At 31.5% G+C, this 21,763-nt stretch overlaps 3 protein-coding genes across 6 annotated transcripts; 2 read left to right on the top strand and 1 right to left on the bottom strand.

The window, feature by feature from the left end:
- Window positions 1-82: 82 nt before the first annotated feature.
- LOC130630252 (calcineurin B homologous protein 1-like) lies at window positions 83-4,757 on the bottom strand. Its single transcript, XM_057443676.1, has 7 exons — window positions 4,576-4,757; window positions 2,987-3,059; window positions 2,573-2,647; window positions 2,241-2,356; window positions 2,078-2,139; window positions 1,304-1,426; window positions 83-853 (listed from the first exon to the last, which is right to left on the bottom strand). Exons 1-7 carry the CDS (start codon window positions 4,643-4,645, stop codon window positions 800-802), a joined length of 573 nt encoding a protein of 190 aa, XP_057299659.1. The 5' UTR covers window positions 4,646-4,757; the 3' UTR covers window positions 83-799.
- A 128-nt stretch (window positions 4,758-4,885) lies between these two features.
- LOC130630249 (uncharacterized) lies at window positions 4,886-15,008 on the top strand. Of its 3 annotated transcripts, none has more exons than XM_057443672.1 (9): window positions 4,886-5,143; window positions 6,065-6,399; window positions 8,048-8,979; window positions 9,052-9,095; window positions 9,457-9,540; window positions 12,811-12,880; window positions 13,746-13,768; window positions 13,956-14,109; window positions 14,503-15,008. In XM_057443672.1, the coding sequence occupies exons 2-9, from the start codon at window positions 6,119-6,121 to the stop codon at window positions 14,529-14,531; spliced, it is 1,617 nt and encodes a 538-aa protein (XP_057299655.1). In that variant the 5' UTR covers window positions 4,886-5,143; window positions 6,065-6,118; the 3' UTR covers window positions 14,532-15,008. The 3 variants fall into 3 exon arrangements, with proteins under 3 accessions (XP_057299655.1, XP_057299653.1, XP_057299654.1); XM_057443670.1 differs by having other exon boundaries at window positions 4,888-5,143; window positions 13,743-13,768; window positions 14,503-15,007; XM_057443671.1 differs by having other exon boundaries at window positions 4,888-5,143; window positions 6,060-6,399; window positions 13,743-13,768; window positions 14,503-15,007.
- Window positions 15,009-15,845: 837 nt separating this feature from the next.
- Window positions 15,846-21,656, top strand: LOC130630245 (uncharacterized). Of its 2 annotated transcripts, XM_057443662.1 has the most exons (8): window positions 15,846-16,259; window positions 16,525-17,375; window positions 17,524-17,570; window positions 17,656-17,763; window positions 17,846-17,900; window positions 18,232-18,251; window positions 19,721-20,582; window positions 20,976-21,656. In XM_057443662.1, the coding sequence occupies exons 1-8, from the start codon at window positions 15,994-15,996 to the stop codon at window positions 21,002-21,004; spliced, it is 2,238 nt and encodes a 745-aa protein (XP_057299645.1). In that variant the 5' UTR covers window positions 15,846-15,993; the 3' UTR covers window positions 21,005-21,656. The 2 variants fall into 2 exon arrangements, with proteins under 2 accessions (XP_057299645.1, XP_057299646.1); XM_057443663.1 differs by lacking the exon at window positions 17,846-17,900 and having other exon boundaries at window positions 19,735-20,582.
- Window positions 21,657-21,763: the final 107 nt, after the last annotated feature.

Raw genomic sequence — 21,763 nt, 5'->3', positions numbered from 1 at the left:
GAAAAGAGAAAAAATGCTTGGCTGATAAAAAAGAACAAATCTCGTTTCACAGAATCTGGCGTGTTAAAAACAAGAAACCGTATTCATTAAACAATTTTCGTCATAAAAAATTTTTTTTATTGCAATTAAACTATAATACAATTTATAAATAAACAACGAATAAACCTCAGCACCAAAACCTTACTGTAATAATAACCGCTATACAAAAATAGTTTGCTAAGGCTCGCGGAAAGAAGTTACTCTTTTATTGACACTACTCCTCTATGATGTTTTATAAATTAGGAAACTTTTTCTCACGAAATCTAAAACGTTTCCACGAAGGCGTGTTCCACAGAAATGGATAAGTAAGACTTGTTGAACGTTACAAAATTCAAAAAACAGAAGGCGCTTTAAATTGACGCGTTTCAACAGTCAAACTCGTTGACGGCGTTGTTAATGGTGCCGTCATGATGGCATTGCGGATGTTGGATTACAAAAGCAGGCACGCCGTTACCACAAACGATGAACGTAAATATAAAAATTACAAATATAAATTACCACGGAACTAAAAAACAATGCTCGCAGCTATAGCAACAAAATAGACATTTGATTAAATTCAATTATCTTTTAACTACACTGCAGTTTGCTGTATTTTCGTAAAACCAAAAACATCACATGAAAATTCCAGCATGACAATAAGTAGAATGACTCGTCAGTCATACGAAATGTTACTTGTTTTCTCCATTATGAGTCAGCCTCGTTTTTGCTGGAACGAATGTAAATAATAAGACACAAAAATATTTGAAAGATTACATCCTGTTCATGCTAAGAAACGTATGCTCATCTTTGATTGGAAGTCAACTTTATCCATAGCCTGCAAAATAAATATGATTAATTCACAACAAACCAAGTTTAAGCTGCAGATAAACTAAATAATTGTCACACAACATCCAACTCGTCGAATGTATATCAAAAGTGCCCTATACAATTTTAGCCGTCAAGGCAGAAGAAGAATCAATTTTGTTAACTATCAAAAAATTACCATCAATTCTAACCGACAGTCCAAAAAGTTTGATTCACAAACATGGACTAAATCGTACGAGCGCTCGCCGCTATTTTATGTTTTAAACAATACCGGAAACATGACGTCATATTTTTCTTAGTAATTGAGAGATATAACTCAGAATTAAACCCATTAAACCAGGCAGAAGATACAATACTAACATCGCACACTTTCTATAATTGACTCCTGCACAATTCCAAATTTTCAGAAAGACATGGGAAATTTTCAACGCTCGTTTAAAAAAATTGTTTTGTCTGTTACCTTACTGAACTCTTCATAAGAGAGGTATCCATCCTTGTCTTCGTCTGCTTCTTGCATTGTACGATCAGCTATCGCAGTTAACTGTTCACTGGATTTATTCGAACCAACCATGAGAGTTAACATCTGGGAAACAATGCAAATAAATAATTTAAAAACAAACACAAACAACAAAACAAACTTTCAGACAAATCATACCAAAAAAAGTAAATTCCGCAATAAGAGATAAAGAAGCAGCAAGGAATATGAGAAGTTCTTAGAAATGACAAAACCAGTCACCGTGTGTTTCTGATCGTTAAAGTGAAAGAGAAGAGTGTAAACACGGTTGTTTGGTCTATTAACCATTGTTCTTTGCATACCAAACGTTTGAATCACAAAATGTTTTTAACCCTGAGACTCCAAAGCATTTTTTTTACAAAAAACTTGAAATATCCATGTTTCATCGCCGACAATTTTTCGCTATTAGGCGAGATTTCTGACCATTCTGACATTGACAAAATTGGACACTGCCGGATATACAATTTAAATTCCAAATGTGATCGTATTTTGACACTTCAAAGTTAAGGGATCACAAGTTATTGCAAATTGATGCCATGTTGGTATTTTGACTTTGCTGTGATGCCAGTGGGCATACTATCATAGTCTAAGGGTTAATTGACTCTAAATATTTGTCCTATACACTGTTAAAGCTGGCGTGGCTTAGTTTCTACTTTCTTTAGTTTCAAGGTACATATAATATATAGAGTATTATAGAACTATTTGATATGTTATACATACATGTTCTATGTTTTGTTTGGAAATCATACCAGTATTGTCGATATCATACATTTTGAATGCATCTAAATAAAACACACAATAAGGTTCTAATCCTAGCTTTGATCTTAACTCTGACCATGCCTGGGGGGGGGAGGATACCAACAAGCACCACAAAAAAACTTACATTTTAATTTGTTTTCACGTGTGTTGAGTTGACACTGTGTCTTTTCCTCACATCTTCTGAAGCGTGAAAGAACTCCTACAAATTGACTGAAGTTTATTCCTTCATCTTCTGTTGAACTAGAGAGGAGAAAAGAATTACAATTTTATAGTTGCGCACAAAGTCTTCAAGCCAAAAACATTGACCAAGCTTCATTTTTGTTTATCATATGGTTTGTTATACGTTCCTGTTGTAAGCATATGTTCTACTTTTTAATACTCAAGATAATTCCAGGACCTTTAAATGTATAAAAATATAAACACAACCAAACAAAAAACAAACACAATTTTACTTACACAAAAAAAGAGTCAATTATTCTTCTCCCCAGGGGGTTTATTGCTAACTCTGGAATTCTAAGTAGGTCATTTCGACTAAAAATAAATTAATCATCCCATGATATAGGAGACTGTATCTACAATATAGGTGATTTGATGTACAATTAGAATTCATATTTACCTAAAGACAGGGAAACGTGGTGAAATACTTCTTTTAAACTGTTATTCAAAACAATTTTAACTTCTCAACAACTAGTATCTGTATACCTTCAAACTTTCTGTTTGAAGGTATACATGTCACATTAGTTCCTGTTTTATGGCACCTTCATCACAAAAAATTATCAATATGCATGACATGAAACCCATTACAAATAACAGTGTAGAAAAAAGCAGCTTTTTTATATCGTCAACTTTCGTACACAATTCTATACTAACCTGAGAAAGGCGTTGTTGTCTTTATCCAGATTGGAAAATCTACTATACAAACGTTTGATTTGACTTGGTGAAACTAAAAATACAAATTTCCTGTAATTTGAAAGCTGTAAATTTATATTAATACAAGTATAGATATTTCTATATTTTTTTTTTTCGTTAAAGGTTTTTTATATTGTTGAATTGCTCCCCATAACCACAAAGCATGAAATCTGTGAAAGGAAATTACCCTTATTAAAAGACAGATGCTTTACCAGAATTTTTGCAAAATATAGCTTTTAAAAAGGTTAAAATTCATTAAACTGCGTTCGAATAGCTTTTTTACCATAATTCTATATGTCCATACTTAGTTTTCGTGTTTTTTTTTTCATTTAAAGAGAGAGATTGACATGCAAGTTAAAATTTAGATTTTTTATGGATATAAACATGATTTTGTATAAACTTATGAGGTCATAGAACTTTTTAAACTGAATCAAAGGCCAAATTTCATAACACTATTTTTTTGGATATATGTATAACATAATATTTTCTTTTTTTTTCTATATTTTGTCAGTTTTGCCACCATAGCCACAATGACAAAGTAAATCCAGTAAAAAAAGTTATTTATATATATACAATTTAAATTCTTGCAACTTATTTTTGAAAAGAAAAGAGTTCATATATGTTGTACTAAATGCCAACATTAAGCAGCACTTGGATTATGTCCTGCAAAGTGTGTCGGGTGATGCTAATCAATCATATTTTTAACTTTTTGAATTTTCATCTTTGGTTGTCTTGTGCTCATACCTTGGCTACCTTGACAAAGCTATTTAACTACCATTGGAAAGTTGTCCCTCTGCCCTATCTATATCTAACAATCCTCTTATGTGGGAGCATGGCAGAGGGTTTAGCCCCTGCAATTAACAATGTTTACATGTCAATATAAAGGGATATTTGGTGAAAAGGGGTAGGGACGTTTGCCAAGCAAAAATAAACAAAACTTTCCTGTCATATACCCAAATTAATAACACTCTCCTCTATCTTAGTCTCATTGAGCATCATGAGTCATAACACTAACTTATCTTGTCTCGATCAAGTTAACGTTGTTACCTTTTCGTAATTTTTTACAACTTCTCCTTTTTTATTTTCTCAATATTTTTTAAAAAATTTCTTGTTGTTTGCTTTCTATCTCTTGTTTACAAGTTATTGTTGTTTCCTTTCTCTTTTTTTACAACTTGTTGTTGGTTCCTTTTTCTCTTTTTTACAACTTGTTGTTGTTTCCTTTCTCTCTTTGTTAAAACTACTTGTGTAACATCGCCCTTCTCTCATAAGCTCATAAGTTTATTTTAGTTTTTTAACAGCACTCTTCTCCCACTTGGAAGGACAGCAAAGGCTTCCTTCACCCCACACATATTATATAGACAACCCCCCCCCCCCCCCCCCCCATTTGGTGCAATGTGAATACCCCAGCGAGCCATCAAAGAATAAAAAGCCACCCAATTCTCCCCAATTACAATACGAAATGCTAAATCCTAGCTTACAAAAAGAAGGAACGCGCTTTAGCTAAAGCTACACAGCAATACAGCGATTCATAAATTCGTTTAAATACTTACAGCCAGTTTCTTTTTGTATTTCCTCGATATCTGATTCGTCTAGCTGAATTGTCGAGCATTTTGAACCCATATTAGATGTGTATTTTTTTAAAAAATGAAATAAATGAAGCAGTCAGACAGTCAGAAGTCCCTTTTCATTTCAGTGACGGTGCAATATTTTCTATTTTCTTTTGTGTTGTTTTGAAGTTTCGCTACCGGCAGCGGGCTATCCAATATGCAATCTAATAAGAAACCAGGGGGTTCACCTTACGTTGTCTTGCACCATAGTGTTTTTTTTCTTAGACAAAAGATAATAATTTTTTCTGTTATAATTTCAAATCTTTTTGTTTTAACTAATTTTAAGTAGATATAATATTTAATTATAAAATTTTTATTTGCAGCTTCATAAACACACATTAAATACAACCTGTTGACAACCACTAATTCCGAGAAATTTCCGAGGCGTATTTTCTGTTATTTAATGCTACCAAAACAAAGTTTCAGCGAGCATTCCTGAATGACCTGACATCTTGAGTTTTTTATAAATATACTTTATTGTGCTAGCTACAGATATACTTTAAAGTATATAGTAAGTATTATTAATGTTATCGAGCATCTGTATTTGACTGTCTCGTCGCTATGTATAGCTAGTTTCAAAATTACTAATTTTGGTGCAAAACAAAAGCTAGTCAACAAGGTAGCTACAACTCTGTACATAATACTTGTGAAAAAGTCAGTTTTGAATATTTCTTTTAATGGCCAAACTGGACAGTTTTACTTTGGCAAGTGGTAGCTAAGTAAGTAAGGTCAAAATGCACCAGCTGAACTTTTTCACAATATCGGCATTTTGCAACAATTTACTTTATGATCCAAAAAGGTTAAAAAAATCAGGGAATTGGGGCATGCTGATATCAGCAAAAATTAGTACCCCTTAGGATTTTGAATTCAACCAAATAACCTAAAATCCTAAATCCTAACCTTGACAAGTTCAGTGTGTGCTACTTATGCAGAAGCAGTTTTCTCAACTGCTTGTGCTTACAAATTTTAAAATTCTGCCCTCCTTTTACATTTTGTTACTTTTTTCATTCCATGTACTCACTAAGTTACTAGTTTCTTTCCTACAGAAAATCTTGGTTTTCCGTGAACAGCTAGAATTTCCTTTCGAATATACTCCAAAATTTACTTTGTTGGTTTACTTTGTACAAACTTTTAAAAAGTTGACTTGGCTTTTTGATATATTACAGTGTATATATATAGTATTCTTGTTTAAATTGTTGCTATGTCGCTATAAATTTTAATGGCCAGACATAGTTCAGTAACTTTATCTACTGTTAAAATCTGTGTGTTACTATTTATTATTTATTAAAACTAACTATGTATGTTTTTTACTTTATGCCCAACCAGTGATTTACTGCTATCTAAGTATATGTATTAATATTTCATTTATAATTCAGCATCATTTTAGTTCTTAAGTTTTAGATTTATATATACTTACGCTTTATTAGCTTAGAATGAAAAATAAGACAACTGGTTAAAAAATAATTCCACAAGGAATTTAAAAATCATGGCTCAGTCAACAAAAGAGAATGACACTAATGCAAGATTAAATGAAGCCATCAAGTGTAATGTATGTCTCGAGCAACTATGCAATCCTAAAATATTGCAATGTTTTCATACCTTCTGTAAAGATTGTCTGGACCACGTAATCCAATGGGAATATAGTGGTGCTGGTACTATAAAATGCCCATTGATGTGCGCAGAATTGACTAACATTACATTAACAGGCACTACCAATGATTTGCCACCAAATTACAATCTTGCAAGTGTCATTGATGTGTTGTCTAGGTGAGTACAACCATATACATATTGATGTTTTTCTGTATTAAAATTAGTTTTCAAAAGTTGTTTCTGTTGGGAAAGTGCTCAATGCCAACAAAAATGAAGTAGAGCGATTTTAAAATTTAATGTATTTGAAAATAAGTTAAAATTACATAACTGTCAGTTTCATGCTAAACGATTATCAAATGTACAGTGATAAACTACTTCAATTTAAAAACTGTGAAAAATGTGTAAATCCGGTGGGAATATGTACAAGTTATAGACATAAAAGAGTAATACAATTGATAAAAGCAGTTAAAAGAAAGACGTATAAAACTATTTGTCTGAAAATAAAACTTGTTGCTATGAGGACACTTATTAATTCTGTTCTTTTGTTTAGTAATTTCAGTTTGGATGTTATTATATGGTATTTTTCAGCGATGCATAAATTACATGTTTTGCCACCGTTTCTGTATGCAGGGGCGTGGTGAATTTCAAAATTGGCAGTGTTCCTGCTTTTTTCAAACTCCAGATATGTTTTGACAGTTCTGTCGATTTTTCTTTTGATTTGTTTCTGAAATCGTGGCAATGGGTGTACCACTGTTTTTCAAAAGTTCCTTCTGTAATTTGACATGACATTTGTAAATAATTGAGACATTTTTGATATTAAAATTAAATAGTAGTTATGAGTGGATTTAGAAGACTTTCCTCTTTTCATCAAAATTAAAAGAAATGACTATGTTTTTTAAAAATAGAATCACTTCTAGCAGTTAACATGGCTTTTAAACAATAATTTAGGTTTGATTTCAATGGTATAGAGTGTTTGTGCGTTACATATCCAATACAGGATGAAGATAATAGTGTGAGCTTGAAAAAATTAGGCTAAGGGGGGGGGGGTGTACTCCTAAAATAAGAAGATCATGAGTATGTTTAAAAGGTGTGATATTTTGAAAAATCTCTTTCCTTTTTTATATACACCCTCTATTACATTTTAAATTCTTTTTAAAAATTTACAGAAACTCTGCAAGAGCACTGAAATGTTAAAGCCAACAAAACGTTTTTTTTTCTTCGAAAAAGATTTTTATATTCCCTAGATATTACATCCCAATAAGGATAGTTCGTGTTGAATAATAAAATTAAAAAGTAAAAAATAAATAAAAAATTGAGGCTTGGTTGAGAATAGTTACAAAACTGTATTTTCTACATTTATCACATATCTAAAGAACATTGAATGAGAGTTGGGAGTAAACTAGCTTTTTCATTTTTCTGCAGGCAGGTTATGCTTCAAAAATGTTTCTGTATTTTCTACAAGTTAAAAATTTTGAAATTATTATTTTAACATTTGATAGGGATTTCAAAATTATTTTTGAATGAATAAACTTTGATTTATTGCCACTGAAAAAATTGCAATTTAAAAAATCATGCTCAAAGGGTATACCCTATTCGTAAAATTGTTATTACATTGTCTAAACAGAGCGTAAATTTTTTTTAAATTAACTTATTTTTGTGCTGTTAATGTCCTGAAATAAAGAAATAGAAAAATAAATTTTTGCAAAGGTTACTTAATTTAAGTTTCACTATTTCAACTAATATTTTCCAAAGGAATAACAAAGCTTATGTTTTAAATCTGTTTACATTAAATTGATTTATATTTTTTTGTTAATTATTTTCTTAGCTCAAATAGCAGAACATGCAAAGCAGACGAAAATTGTACATCTGAGATCAGCAGATATTGTGCAGAATGCAACGTTAAGACTTGTAAGATTTGCTGGTCAAAGCATTTATGTAATGGTACCATGCCTCAAGTTTTGAGAAGGAAAGATGGGAGCAATGAAAGTGCAAGATACACTCCAATAACATTTGATGTAAAGACAGGTTGTTTTCAACCATATTGTGAAAAACATTCCACTATCGCCCATCACCTTTGCAAGACATGCAAAAATTGCTTTGTTTGTATCTATTGTAAACATCGATTACACTTAGGGCATGATTTTTCATCTGTTAAAAGTGCAGCTAAAGCTATTCGAAATTTTATTGATTCAAAACTTGAAACGGCTACAACAGAAGAGGAAGACTCCTCAGAATTAAAAGCAATACTCAAATTATCTATAACTGAATTCCAAAAAACACGCATGTTACTTTTTCAAGAGTTAAGAAACCGCGAAATAACAATTGCAAAAGATCTTCTTGAATCTTTAGCCAAAGAAGAGAGTACAATCTTGAAAACATTTGATGATGAAGTTCGAACATTTTACAATGAAATTGCTCTTTTTTTGGATAAAGGCAAACTGAAAGAAAGTTTGGAATTTTTAACGGAGATAAAAAACAAGGAGGATTTCTGCGTTATAAAATCAACAAAACGCGTAAAATCAAAGATAGATAAGCTCCTTTCATCTACAGTTCCCACACTGAATGTAAATTTAGGTGATATTCAACCAGTGCCTAACTCTTATAGACAATACTTAGGGGTGTTAGATGTCGAAAGACAGAACGAACCTAAGAAATCTCTGACTAGCTTTGTGCAGTGCAAGATGAAAAACATTGAGATGTCGAATGTGTATTCGAATGCTGCTAGAAAGTTGAAACAATTTCCTTTACTGCTGGACAGTAAGTGACAAATGGTATTTCTTTTAAAAAAATTTTTTTTACAGTAAAAATACACTTTTTATTGTCTTTTAGAGTTTGGAAAGCATGAGAATGAAGGGACAGTTGTAAGATATCAGGTGTGTATGCGAAAATGTTAATTATTTAGCATAGCCAAAGTATATTAAACGTAGATAGCAGTAGCTAGTTAAAAATCTGGATATGAAACTAAAATAACAAAAAATTTCTTTCTATCTTAAACTGTGCAGCATAAAACCGTTTGTCACAGGCAGATAAATATAAATAGATTTTTAAAAGGTTATGCGCTGAATTTTGTCTCACCTGTGCCTATTCAGATTTTTCATCTTTAGACCTTTTAATCTAAATTTATTCAAAAGACCAAAGAGATGGGAAATAGGTGTTGTTTTTTTTGCTCTTTAATTGGATGAGTTGTATTCTATATTTATTTGGTTGGAATTTATTGTATATTTTGAGTTTTAGCGAGTGCCAATAGATGTTCAATTTGGGCATGACATGGCAAATTGTATCACAATGATGGATGAGTACAGTCAATACTCACTTGAGGTATGTATTACTCTGTGCTTTATTATTTTAGAGCACTAACATGAACAGCTGTTATTATTTATTATTAATCATATTTATACAGGTTTACATCTTCACTATGATATAATATATCTCCACTGTTATCAACAAGTGACCTGTTAAAACAAAAATAAACAAAGTAAACAAAGAGCCAAAAATTGTTTTTTGTTTATAAATAATATATATAAAATTATGAGAATGTTAGAAAAAAAGAAAGAAAAGAAAATAAGAATCGAATAGCAGACTATGAACAGAAAATTAGCAAAAATGGGAATTAGAAAAAAATTGAGTTTAGGATTCAAACTAAGGTATATATATGTTTATATATGGAAGGGAAAATATCACAAATTATATCAACAAATTTAAAAAACTAATTCAGTAATAGATTTTATGCATGATTAAATTAACCCCTGTAGTCCTAGCATATCAATTATTAAAAAATACCACGAGTAAAACCTGATTTGTCTCGGGCTACTATCGATGAGCTAACTAATTAATTAAAGTTATGTATAGCCATTTTTATCTAAAAAGTTATATTCTCAAATTTTTTTAAGAAACATGCTGCAAAACATAAAAAGTGCTATATATAATTTCAAAAATTACTCCTACAAGATGTTTCGTTTTTTTTTAATTTGGTTATCGAAGCCATATGATCTCTGTTCTATTGATACAATTATACAAAACTAACTACTATTGATACAATTATCCAAAACCAACTACTATTGATACAATTATGCAAAACTAACTACTATTGATGCAATTATGCAAACCAACTACTATTGATACAATTATACAAAGCCAACTACTATTGATACAATTATACAAAGCCAACTACTATTGATACAATTATACAAAGCCAACTACTATTGATACAATTATACAAAGCCAACTACTATTGATACAATTATACAAAACCAACTACTATTGATACAATTATACAACACCAACTACTATTGATACAATTATGCAAAGCCAACTACTATTGATACACTTATACAAAACCAACTACTATTGATACAATTATACAAAGCCAACTACTATTGATACAATTATACAAAGCCAACTACTATTGATACAATTACACAAAGCCAACTACTATTTATACAATTATACAAAGCCAACTACTATTGATACAATTATACAAAGCCAACTACTATTGATACAATTACACAAAGCCAACTACTATTTATACAATTATACAAAGCCAACTACTATTGATACACTTATACAAAACCAACTACTATTGATACAATTATACAAAGCCAACTACTATTGATACAATTATACAAAACCAACTACTATTGATACAATTATACAACACCAACTACTATTGATACAATTATACAAAGCCAACTACTATTGATACACTTATACAAAACCAACTACTATTGATACAATTATACAAAGCCAACTACTATTGATGCAATTATACAAAACCAACTACTATTGATACAATTATCCAAAACCAACTACTATTTATACAATTATACAAAGCCAACTACTATTGATACAATTATACAAAGCCAACTACTATTGATACAATTATACAAAGCCAACTACTATTGATACAATTATACAAAGCCAACTACTATTGATACAATTATACAAAGCCAACTACTATTGATACAATTATACAAGTCAACTACTATTGATACAATTATACAAAACCAACTACTATTGATACAATTATACAAAACCAACTACTATTGATACAATTATACAAAGCCAACTACTATTGATACACTTATACAAAACCAACTACTATTGATACGATTATACAAAACCAACTACTATTGATACAATTATACAAAACCAATTATACAAAGCCAACCACTATTGATACAATTATACAAAGCCAACTACTATTGATACAATTATACAAAACCAACTACTATTGATACAATTATATAAAACCAACTACTATTGATACAATTATACAAAACCAACTACTATTGATACAATTATACAAAACCAACTACTATTGATACAATTATACAAAACCAACTACTATTAATACAATTATCCAAAACCAACTACTATTGATGCAATTATGCAAAACCAACTACTATTCATACAATTATCCAAAACCAACTACTATTCATACAATTATCCAAAACCAACTACCATTAATACAATTATGCAAAACCAACTACTATTCATACAATTATACAAAAGCAACTACTATTAATACAATTATACAAAACCAACTACTATTGATACAATTATCCAAAACCAACTACTATTGATGCAATTATGCAAAACCAACTACTATTCATACAATTATCCAAAACCAACTACTATTGATACAATTATACAAAACCAACTACTATTGATACAGTTATCCAAAACCAACTACTATTGATGCAATTATGCAAAACCAACTACTATTCATACAATTATCCAAAACCAACTACTATTGATACAATTATCCAAAACCAACTACTATTCATACAATTATACAAAACCAACTACTATTGATGCAATTATGCAAAACCAACTACTATTGATACAGTTATCCAAAACCAACTACTATTCATACAATTATCCAAAACCAACTACTATTGATGCAATTATGCCAAACCAACTACTATTGATACAATTATACAAAACCAACTACTATTGATACAATTATACAAAACCAACTACTATTCATACAATTATCCAAAATCAAATACTATTGATACAATTATACAAAACCAACTACTATTGATACAGTTATCCAAAACCAACTACTATTCATACATTTATACAAAACCAACTACTATTGATACAATTATCCAAAACCAACTACTATTGATGCAATTATACAAAACCAACTACTATTCATACGATTATCCAAAACCAAATACTATTCATACAATTATACAAAACCAACTACTATTGATACAATTATGCAAAACTAACTACTATTGATACAATTATCCAAAACCAACTACTATTGATGCAATTATGCCAAACCAACTACTATTCATACAATTATCCAAAACCAACTACTATTGATACAATTATATAAAACCAACTACTATTGATACAATTATGCAAAACTAACTACTATTGATACAATTATCCAAAACCAACTACTATTGATGCAATTATGCAAAACTAACTACTATTGATACAATTATCCAGAACCATGTATGATTGTATAAAAGCTTATAAAAGAATGAATTATCACGTTGATATTATTCCTGTGAGATTTTTGTACTAATTTTTTCTGTCTAATATTTACTGAGCCTCTTTCTTATTTTTTAGGAGTTGCGTTTAGTTGATTATATACTGAAGAGGAAGGGTTTTCCTTCGAGAAAAAATGTACATCCCTCTGGTATGTATTTTATTGTCTTTTTGTTGCACTTTTGGCAGTCAAATCGGGAATGCGAGTTACAAAAATTATTCTACCCCTTCTTCCTATATTTTTACACCTCAACTGTTCACATTTTATTTTGAAAATGGCTACTTTGTGGTCGGTATTTATTTGTGAATATTTTCCATAAGTTTCTTCATTGAGATTACTTTTAATAAAATCTTAAAATGCTCCCTTTATTTTGCCGTTACGTCAGAAGTGAGTGTTCCGAATAAATTTTTGACAGCTGGGATTTTCATCTCAATCTTGTTGTCAAATTCACTGAAAAGAGCATTCCACCTGATCATTTCCTTATGTCGCAGTGTCAACATCACAAAACAGCTGCTCTAAGGTTTAATTACCTTTTATGGTGCGAACTTCATGTGCACGTGAAAAATGTTTTGAATTAGGAAGCACTGTTAACGCAGATGCATCAACTGTACTAATGTTTATTGATGTGCCCTTTCCTTTTTTTTTTAAAAAAAAGACATAAAAATATAAAATAACATTTACCAATCTGAAACGAATCTGTTGCACACCTACGCCAAGAAGATTGTTTTTAAGTTACTCTCAAATAGAGTAACTGCATGGCGTCCCTTGCAAGGTTATTCTGTTTGATCTAAGGTAAAACAGAAAAACAGCACTGATCAACTTTACAATACACTTCTTATGACGCTTTCTACCGAAATACCTTCTTCAACTACAAACATTTGCAATGGAATCGAATTAAGAGAAAAGTATTTGGAGATAAAACAAAGCCATTGATTCACTCTCACCAAAAAGCATGTACTTGCAAATCTATGTGTGCCGAATTTCTTGATATTCTCATGATGTTTTTATTTAGAAGATGAAAAGAAGAAAAAGAAAGATGTATGTATGGTTATTGTATTTAATGGTAGATTGTAACAACGCATTTTTTTCTCAAATAAATAAGAGGAATTACATACAAGAATGATTTGCGTTTGTGCTTCTACTACTTCGTGTTCTTAAATCATAACATTTTATGGCATGACGAAGAAGACAACAGATGCAATCCTTTATAACCTAATATCTTTAGATATGCAGTGGTTATGACTTCTCCAGCATGTTATCACCTGATCTGGAAAATTTATCGTTCACAGATGTTGCTGATGTGAAAATGCAAAGTCCAGAAAAACCGATTTTGTTCTCCAACACTAGTTTTTTAACATCCAATTGTAATGGGAGAAGAAGTAAGATTTAAAAGGAAATTCTTAATGGTTTTCATTTATTTATTAGCTATATTATATAGCTTGTACTTAGGGATGACTTACATATCAAAAGTGTGAGCTGAACGCCAAGGTGACGTGTAAATTTTACTCCCTCCCTTTATACACTGAAAGTTAAAATCGAAGAATGTAATATTTAAATTAATATTTTTTCTTTCCAAAGCGCTCATACAAATGTTCGTATACAAAGCGAACAGAGGACAAATAAGTTGAAGGTTATTTCTGGTCTCATAAAAATCTATGTTTCCAAATATGAAATATTGGAAAATCAAAAGATGTTTAGCGTGTAGTTTTCGATGTATGAGACACGCCTTAGGAAACAATATAAATGTTTATCTTAACACATTCACGTTTTAGGAAGACGTGTGCGTTCTTCGAAGTGGTAACCAGTAGTCTATCAAGTTGACTTGACATTAAACTTTGATCAAATGTTCTCGGTAATTTGTCGTAACAAGTTCTCGAAATGAAAATAAAATGTTCTGGTTATTTCGTGGAAACAAGCTCTCGAAATGAAAATAAAATGTTCTGGTTATTTCGTCGATACAATCTATCAAAATGATAATAAATGTTCTGGTTATTTCGTCGAAACAATCTATCGAAATGATGATAAAATGTTCTTCTTATTTCGTCGAAACAATCTATCGAAATGATAATAAAATGTTCTGGTTATTTCGTCGAAACAATCTGTCGAAATGATACACCACACTTACTTTAACGTTCCAGGAATGGAAACAAATGATTTGTCAATTTTTAAAGTTTGCATTATGTTATGTTTATTAATAAGCAGTAGTCTAATAGGGTCTCTTACTGGGTTTTTCAACATGGTAATCTCTTTGTGTTGATAAATACTAATGTGGAAGTAAAATGTCCAAGTTATAATAATCTACAGTTTTGTATTTCAATCTTTGTTGTTTATTCAAGAATATTTTTGGCAAAATAAATGCATAAAACGTTGCGTGAAAGTGAAATTGTGGAATGTACGTAATGTCTCTCACAAAGCATCATGCGTATTTAATTCTGCCTCTTTGTACCAATTTTGACGTAATATGTCTTACAACCTGAAAGATGTAAATAGAGGAATTTATGCAGTAAATAAGTAAATAATAAATAGGAAATAGTTATTATTTAAAAAGTATAAGAATGTGTTATTGATCTTATATTGTGTTCTATGTCTATAAACAAGAATCAATGTTTTTAAGCAGTCGTTCCGCACAACAATGACTTCTATTAAGCGCACTTCTTTTGTAACTGCAATTTTTCACTATGAGTCCCATGTTGGGATTATTATTTAAAGATTGGGAACCAACCTTTGTGATAGTCATCTAAGTTAGAGTCATGTTATATAATTTAAGCAGGTTATAAAGTTGCTGACAGAGGAGGAAATTGAAAGTGACTAATGACGACGATGCTATTAAAAAAACCTCTTGTCAATTTTAATCGAATTAACTGGTTTACGTTTTGTATATGTATCTATCTATTATATATATAAATATATAATTTTTTCATATGATGTATGATGCATGTTAAAATTGTGATTAATGTACATAATTATTTCTTTAAAATTGCACCGTTTATTTTTTCTTACAATTAGAGCTTTTGTTGTTAAAATTGTTTTGTTACTAGTCGCTTCTTTGTTACTTCCCATGGAAGATCCACAGTGACACGTCACTACTTGTTGCTAGCATTTTGGCTGACAGTCAGATAGATATGGTCGTACGGCCATCATTATCTGAATGTAAAATTTTGGATTTACTTCAACATTGAAACTAGGTTTGACAGCTGCATCAGGGATATTTATTTTAATTTGTTTATTGAAGATTTACACGGTCTGTTTAGTATTAAAACAAAATGAATTTATCAACAGAAAACTTGCACTTACTTGACGCTGTTAAATGTAGCTACTGCAGTCAAACATTAGAGGAACCAAAAATTTTAGAATGTAACCATACCTTTTGTAAAGAATGTCTTGATGGCTTGCTGGTGTTTAGACATAATGGGAGCGCTACCATACAATGTCCTGAAGAACTCTGTGAAGAAGAGACATCATTAGAATCCAGTGAAACTACAAACTCTCTTGCAACAAATCACAATATGTCGGCTGTTGTGAAAAGTCTGTGAGTATTTCCGTCAATTGCAGAGTTCTTTTAATTTCCGTCCTACGCTATAGGAACAATTACTTAATGTGTTGCTCCTTGCAAACTTTGTAGTCTTGATTGTCACTAATTAATTTTAATTTCCTGCGATTCTTTCGGAAGACCTATTGCAAACTTTCTTCCCAATGCCATAGGAACCAACTATTTTCAATATTTACATGTACCAAAACTTTACTTTGAATGGTTTATTTTAATAACTAAAAAAATGATATAAATGATATTTTAGGTCACATGAGAACACAAAGTATTTGTGCGAAGAAAGTTCCAATTGTAAATCATCCGTGACGAGGTCATGTACAAAATGTCAAACCAACACTTGCGATGATTGTTGGCTTTCACATGATTGCGTTGATGCTGATTACACCCCAATCATATTTCACAGGAGAGCACAAACCATCCTACCTTTTTGTACAAGTCATCGCAGCATAGCTAATGTGATTTGCTCTGATTGTGATGGTGCATACATCTGCAGATATTGCCAGCATCGAACCCATGTAGGTCATGAAAGTGACACAATACAAACAGAAGCTGGGAAAATAAAGCATAGTCTTTTAAAGCAAGTAGAAGATGGCGAAAAGAAACGACAAAGAGCGAAGCTTTTGATTCAAGGCTGTCACAAGCAAATCGATGATATCGAAATGTCAATGGGCGAGTTTAGTGTTGAGTTAGACAGACGCGTGCAAACACGGCTTAGCAAATACTTTACCTTCTTGGAGAATGAGAAGAAAAGGATCGTCGATGAATTTCAACATTTTGTTAATCGGCTAAAAGCAGAAGTCGAAATTTTTGACGAATCATCAAAAGTAAGCAATATCATTTCACGTTATTTTGAGAAGGTGAAAAGCAAAGGAGATTATTTTATTGTCGCTGGTAAAGTCAACATTGCAGAAAGACTGAAGAGTTTAATTCCACAAAATGTCCCCCAAATGCAAGCTGTGCTAAACGATGTTGAAGATAATACGTTTGAATGTAATCCCCTTGGTAAATTAAGTGTTACTGTTCAAGAAATACCTATAAATAATAGTATGAATCAATATGTGCGATGGGAAAAAACTGCTTCAGAGAATCTCAAAAAAGGTTATTTTTTCTGTTTGCTATCTGCTGATATTTACGATTTCCGTACTTTTTATTTTTATGTTAAATAAAAAATTAGAAAAGTTATGGCTGAAAAAGCTGGCACAAAATTGCTTATTTACGAATGAATTACAAATGGTTTATTTTATAGTTCTTCTTCGTTCTTCAGCTAAAGGGACATTCAAAGCACGTTTTAAGGTTTGTTTTTTAGTATTAATGCTTCAACAGTGTCTAAATGCAATGTCCTTGATTTCCTCTTTTTGTGTCTTTTTTCTTTATATAGCCTGTAACGGGTTTGGAAGGAACCCAAAAAAGTGGTGTATCAATGACTATCAATACACAATATCAATGCATTCGGATAATGGATGAATACAAACATTTTTCTGTGGAGGTAATACTTATTTTTCGTTCTTATGTGTTCATTTATATACCTTGCTTGTCTGTTTATTTCTTTTGTTTTGTTTTGTTTTCAGGAACTACGTTTGCAAGATTATAACATTTTTAATTTATCAGAAATTTCTAAGTCTGGTAAGTTTTAAAATATCTTACAGATTCCAATGTCTACTCTAGCGTACCATAGCTGTAGTTTTGTAAGTTCACTTGGAGTAATCGTCTGTTCAAAATGTTTAGCAGCATATCAGAGAAATGCTGTGCGTGTCTTGTAATGTAGCTAGGCATAGAGATGTAACAACTATTATATCGCGTTAAGCTAGGTTATAGTTGAGAGGAAAAAGGGCCGATCAACAAAGACATTAATACCAGCTCGAAAAAATGTTTTGATTTGTCGAATTGCTGTTCTAACAAACATTGCTTGAAATGTTACTGTCCTAGAGTATTAATCTCAGAGCGTTGTTTTTAGATATTCCATTCCTTAAACAGGTGAGTGTTTTGGTTAACTATTTTGTTTTATTTTTATTTCCTGGGTAACTCTGTTGCCTCGCCCGTCAAATTTGGATTGAAATAGCTCCACTCGACTGTAAATTAATGTTTAGGATAGTGGGAGGGAAGACAAACCTGCTCTGCACAAACTCGCCATTTCCAATATACAACTGTGAAACATCGATAATAGTGAAACACCCAATTCTGCAATTTTTTTTCTGTAAGAAATATATATTTATAACGATCTGCTTTTTTGTGCTCTCCTTTCATTTAAGAATAATCCTTTGAGTAAAAAAATTTGCAGTACTACAATGGGACCCAAGACGGATTTTTTAAGAAATTATTTTCTGGGCAAACAAGTTCTAATAACAGTAAATACAGCTTGGTCATTCGATGCGCAGAGTCACATCGCTGGAAAGTAATTTTTTTTCTTTGTACTTTTGTTGGACATATATGTTATGCACAAATAACTATGAAATGGTTGTCTAAAGACATGTTCTGGTCCACAAGGAATTACGCAATATCATTCAGAAGTAAATCGAATAACTTGAACAGCGCATAACAATAACACATAAATAACTTTATCTTTTATTTTGGAACTGCAATCTTTTTGTTAAAAGAAAGCCTCCATCAAGAATATATGAAATGCTTTTTTACTTTTTTATATCAAGCTTTATTTTTAGGAAAATCAAGTATTCACAATTTCATTCTGTTTTTTCTTTTGAATCTATTCTAATAACAACTCAGTTTTACAAATTGGCTTTTATACTTTGTTCCCTGTGCTACTTATATGAAAAGTAAGCTAAGAGAATAACCTCTTTACTTGGGTGATTAAAAAAAACGCTGGGGAAAAATTGGTTTTTTAAAAAAACCGTTTGATAACTTATGTAGAGCCCCTATGACAGTATAACAGAATAACCCAATATGACCGAATAGCAAAAACTTTTCTCGACTAAATATAGAACAAAAATTTTTAGCAGATGAAATAATTTTAAATTAAAAATGTTAAAAATATTCACAAATTTGTTCTGTCGCAATACCCCAGTTGATTAGCGCGTTGTACTTAAACGCGATGACATTCTGCAGTGCTGGTTGGATCCCCGAGGAATCGTTTTCTAAAATTAAACTTTTTTTTGTTATGAAAGCTAGTTAATGACGTGGAAATGTGCCATTTCGGACGTCGTTAGTTAGTAGTTGTATATTAAAACTATCCTAGCAACCGAGCTAGTAATTATGCAACCCAAAAAATCAATAAAAAAAGCACATACCCACAATTTGTTGATGTGATATGACCATGTTTGAAAGCAATAAAATTTAGGCTAAAACTACACAAGAGAAGGATTATACACAAAATAGTTCAAAATGCTTGCCCTGGACATATACAATGTGGCGTTGGGTAAAATGTGTTCCTTTGATAAGATTAAACCTCAACACACATTGTCATATTATTTTTATTGACATATATTTAGAAAACACGTTTTAGATATCCAAACATTGCATCAAGTTCTGCTACCCCTTTAACTTCTTTTAATTTCACTGGTTTTGGTTTCACAAGTGCGCCTACATTTGGAACTGCTGGAGCATTTGGTGCTGGTTCTTCTTTTGGATCCACTGGTTCATCTACATTCGGCTCAACAAACGCACCTAACCCTTTCACTACACGTGCTGCAACATTTGGAACTGCAGGAGCATTTGGTGCTGGTTCTTCTTTTGGATCCACTGGTTCATCTACATTCGGCTCAACAAATGCACCTAACCCTTTCACTACACGTGCTGCAACATTTGGAACTGCAGGATCATTTGGTGTTGGTTCTTCTTTTGGATCCACTGGTTCATCTACGTTTGGCTCAACAAATCCACCTAACCCTTTCACTACACGTGCTCCTACATTTGGAACTGCAGGAGCATTTGGTGTTGGTTCTTCTTTTGGATCCACTGGTTCATCTACGTTTGGCTCAACAAATGCACCTAACCCTTTCACTACACGTGCTCCAACTTTTGGAACTCCAGGAGCATTTGGTGTTGGTTCTTCTTTTGGATCCACTGGTTCATCTACGTTTGGCTCAACAAATGCACCTAACCCCTTAACTACATGTGCTCCAACATTTGGAACTGCAGGAGCATTTGGTGTTGGTTCTTCTTTTGGATCCACTGGTTCATCTACGTTTGGCTCAACAAATGCATCTAACCCTTTCACTACACGTGCTGCAACATTTGGAACTGCAGGAGCATTTGGTGTTGGTTCTTCTTTTGGATCCACTGGTTCATCTACGTTTGGCTCAACAAATGCACCTAACCCTTTCACTACACGTCCTCCTACATTTGGAAGAAGTAAGATTTAAAAGGAAATTCTTAATGGTTTTCATTCATTTATTAGCTATATTATATAGCTTGTACTTAGGGATGACTTACATATCAAAAGTGTGAGCTGAACGCCAAGGTGACGTGTAAATTTTACTCCCTCCCTTTATACACTGAAAGTTAAAATCGAAGAATGTGATATTTAAATTAATATTTTTTCTTTCCAAAGCGCTCATACAAACAGTCGTATACAAAGCGAACAAAGGACAAATAAGTTGAAGGTTATTTCTGGTCTCATAAAAATCTATGTTTCCAAATATGAAGTATTGGAAAATCAAAAGATGTTTAGCGTGTAGTTTTCGATGTATGAGACACGCCTTAGGAAACAATATAAATGTTTATCTTAACACATTCACGTTTCAGGAAGACGTGTGCGTTCTTCGAAGTGGTAACCAGTAGTCTATCAAGTTGACTTGACATTAAACTTTGATCAAATGTTCTCGGAAATTTGTCGTAACAAGTTCTCGAAATGAAAATAAAATGTTCTGGTTATTTCGTGGAAACAAGCTCTCGAAATGAAAATAAAATGTTCTGGTTATTTCGTCGATACAATCTATCAAAATGATAATAAATGTTCTGGTTATTTCGTCGAAACAATCTATCGAAATGATGATAAAATGTTCTTCTTATTTCGTCGAAACAATCTATCGAAATGATAATAAAATGTTCTGGTTATTTCGTCGAAACAATCTGTCGAAATGATACACCACACTTACTTTAACGTTCCAGGAATGGAAACAAATGATTTGTCAATTTTTAAAGTTTGCATTATGTTATGTTTATTAATAAGCAGTAGTCTAATAGGGTCTCTTACTGGGTTTTTCAACATGGTAATCTCTTTGTGTTGATAAATACTAATGTGGAAGTAAAATGTCCAAGTTATAATAATCTACAGTTTTGTATTTCAATCTTTGTTGTTTATTCAAGAATATTTTTGGCAAAATAAATGCATAAAACGTTGCGTGAAAGTGAAATTGTGGAATGTACGTAATGTCCCTCACAAAGCATCATGCGTATTTAATTCTGCCTCTTTGTACCAATTTTGACTTAATATGTCTTACAACCTGAAAGATGTAAATAGAGGAATTTATGCAGTAAATAAGTAAATAATAAATAGGAAATAGTTATTATTTAAAAAGTATAAGAATGTG

The sequence above is a fragment of the Hydractinia symbiolongicarpus genome, chromosome 2 (genome assembly GCF_029227915.1).
Source record: "Hydractinia symbiolongicarpus strain clone_291-10 chromosome 2, HSymV2.1, whole genome shotgun sequence".
NCBI lineage: Eukaryota > Metazoa > Cnidaria > Hydrozoa > Anthoathecata > Hydractiniidae > Hydractinia > Hydractinia symbiolongicarpus.
The sequence above is the reverse complement of the archived record's forward strand: the minus strand, read 5'-3'. Positions and strand labels throughout refer to the sequence as shown.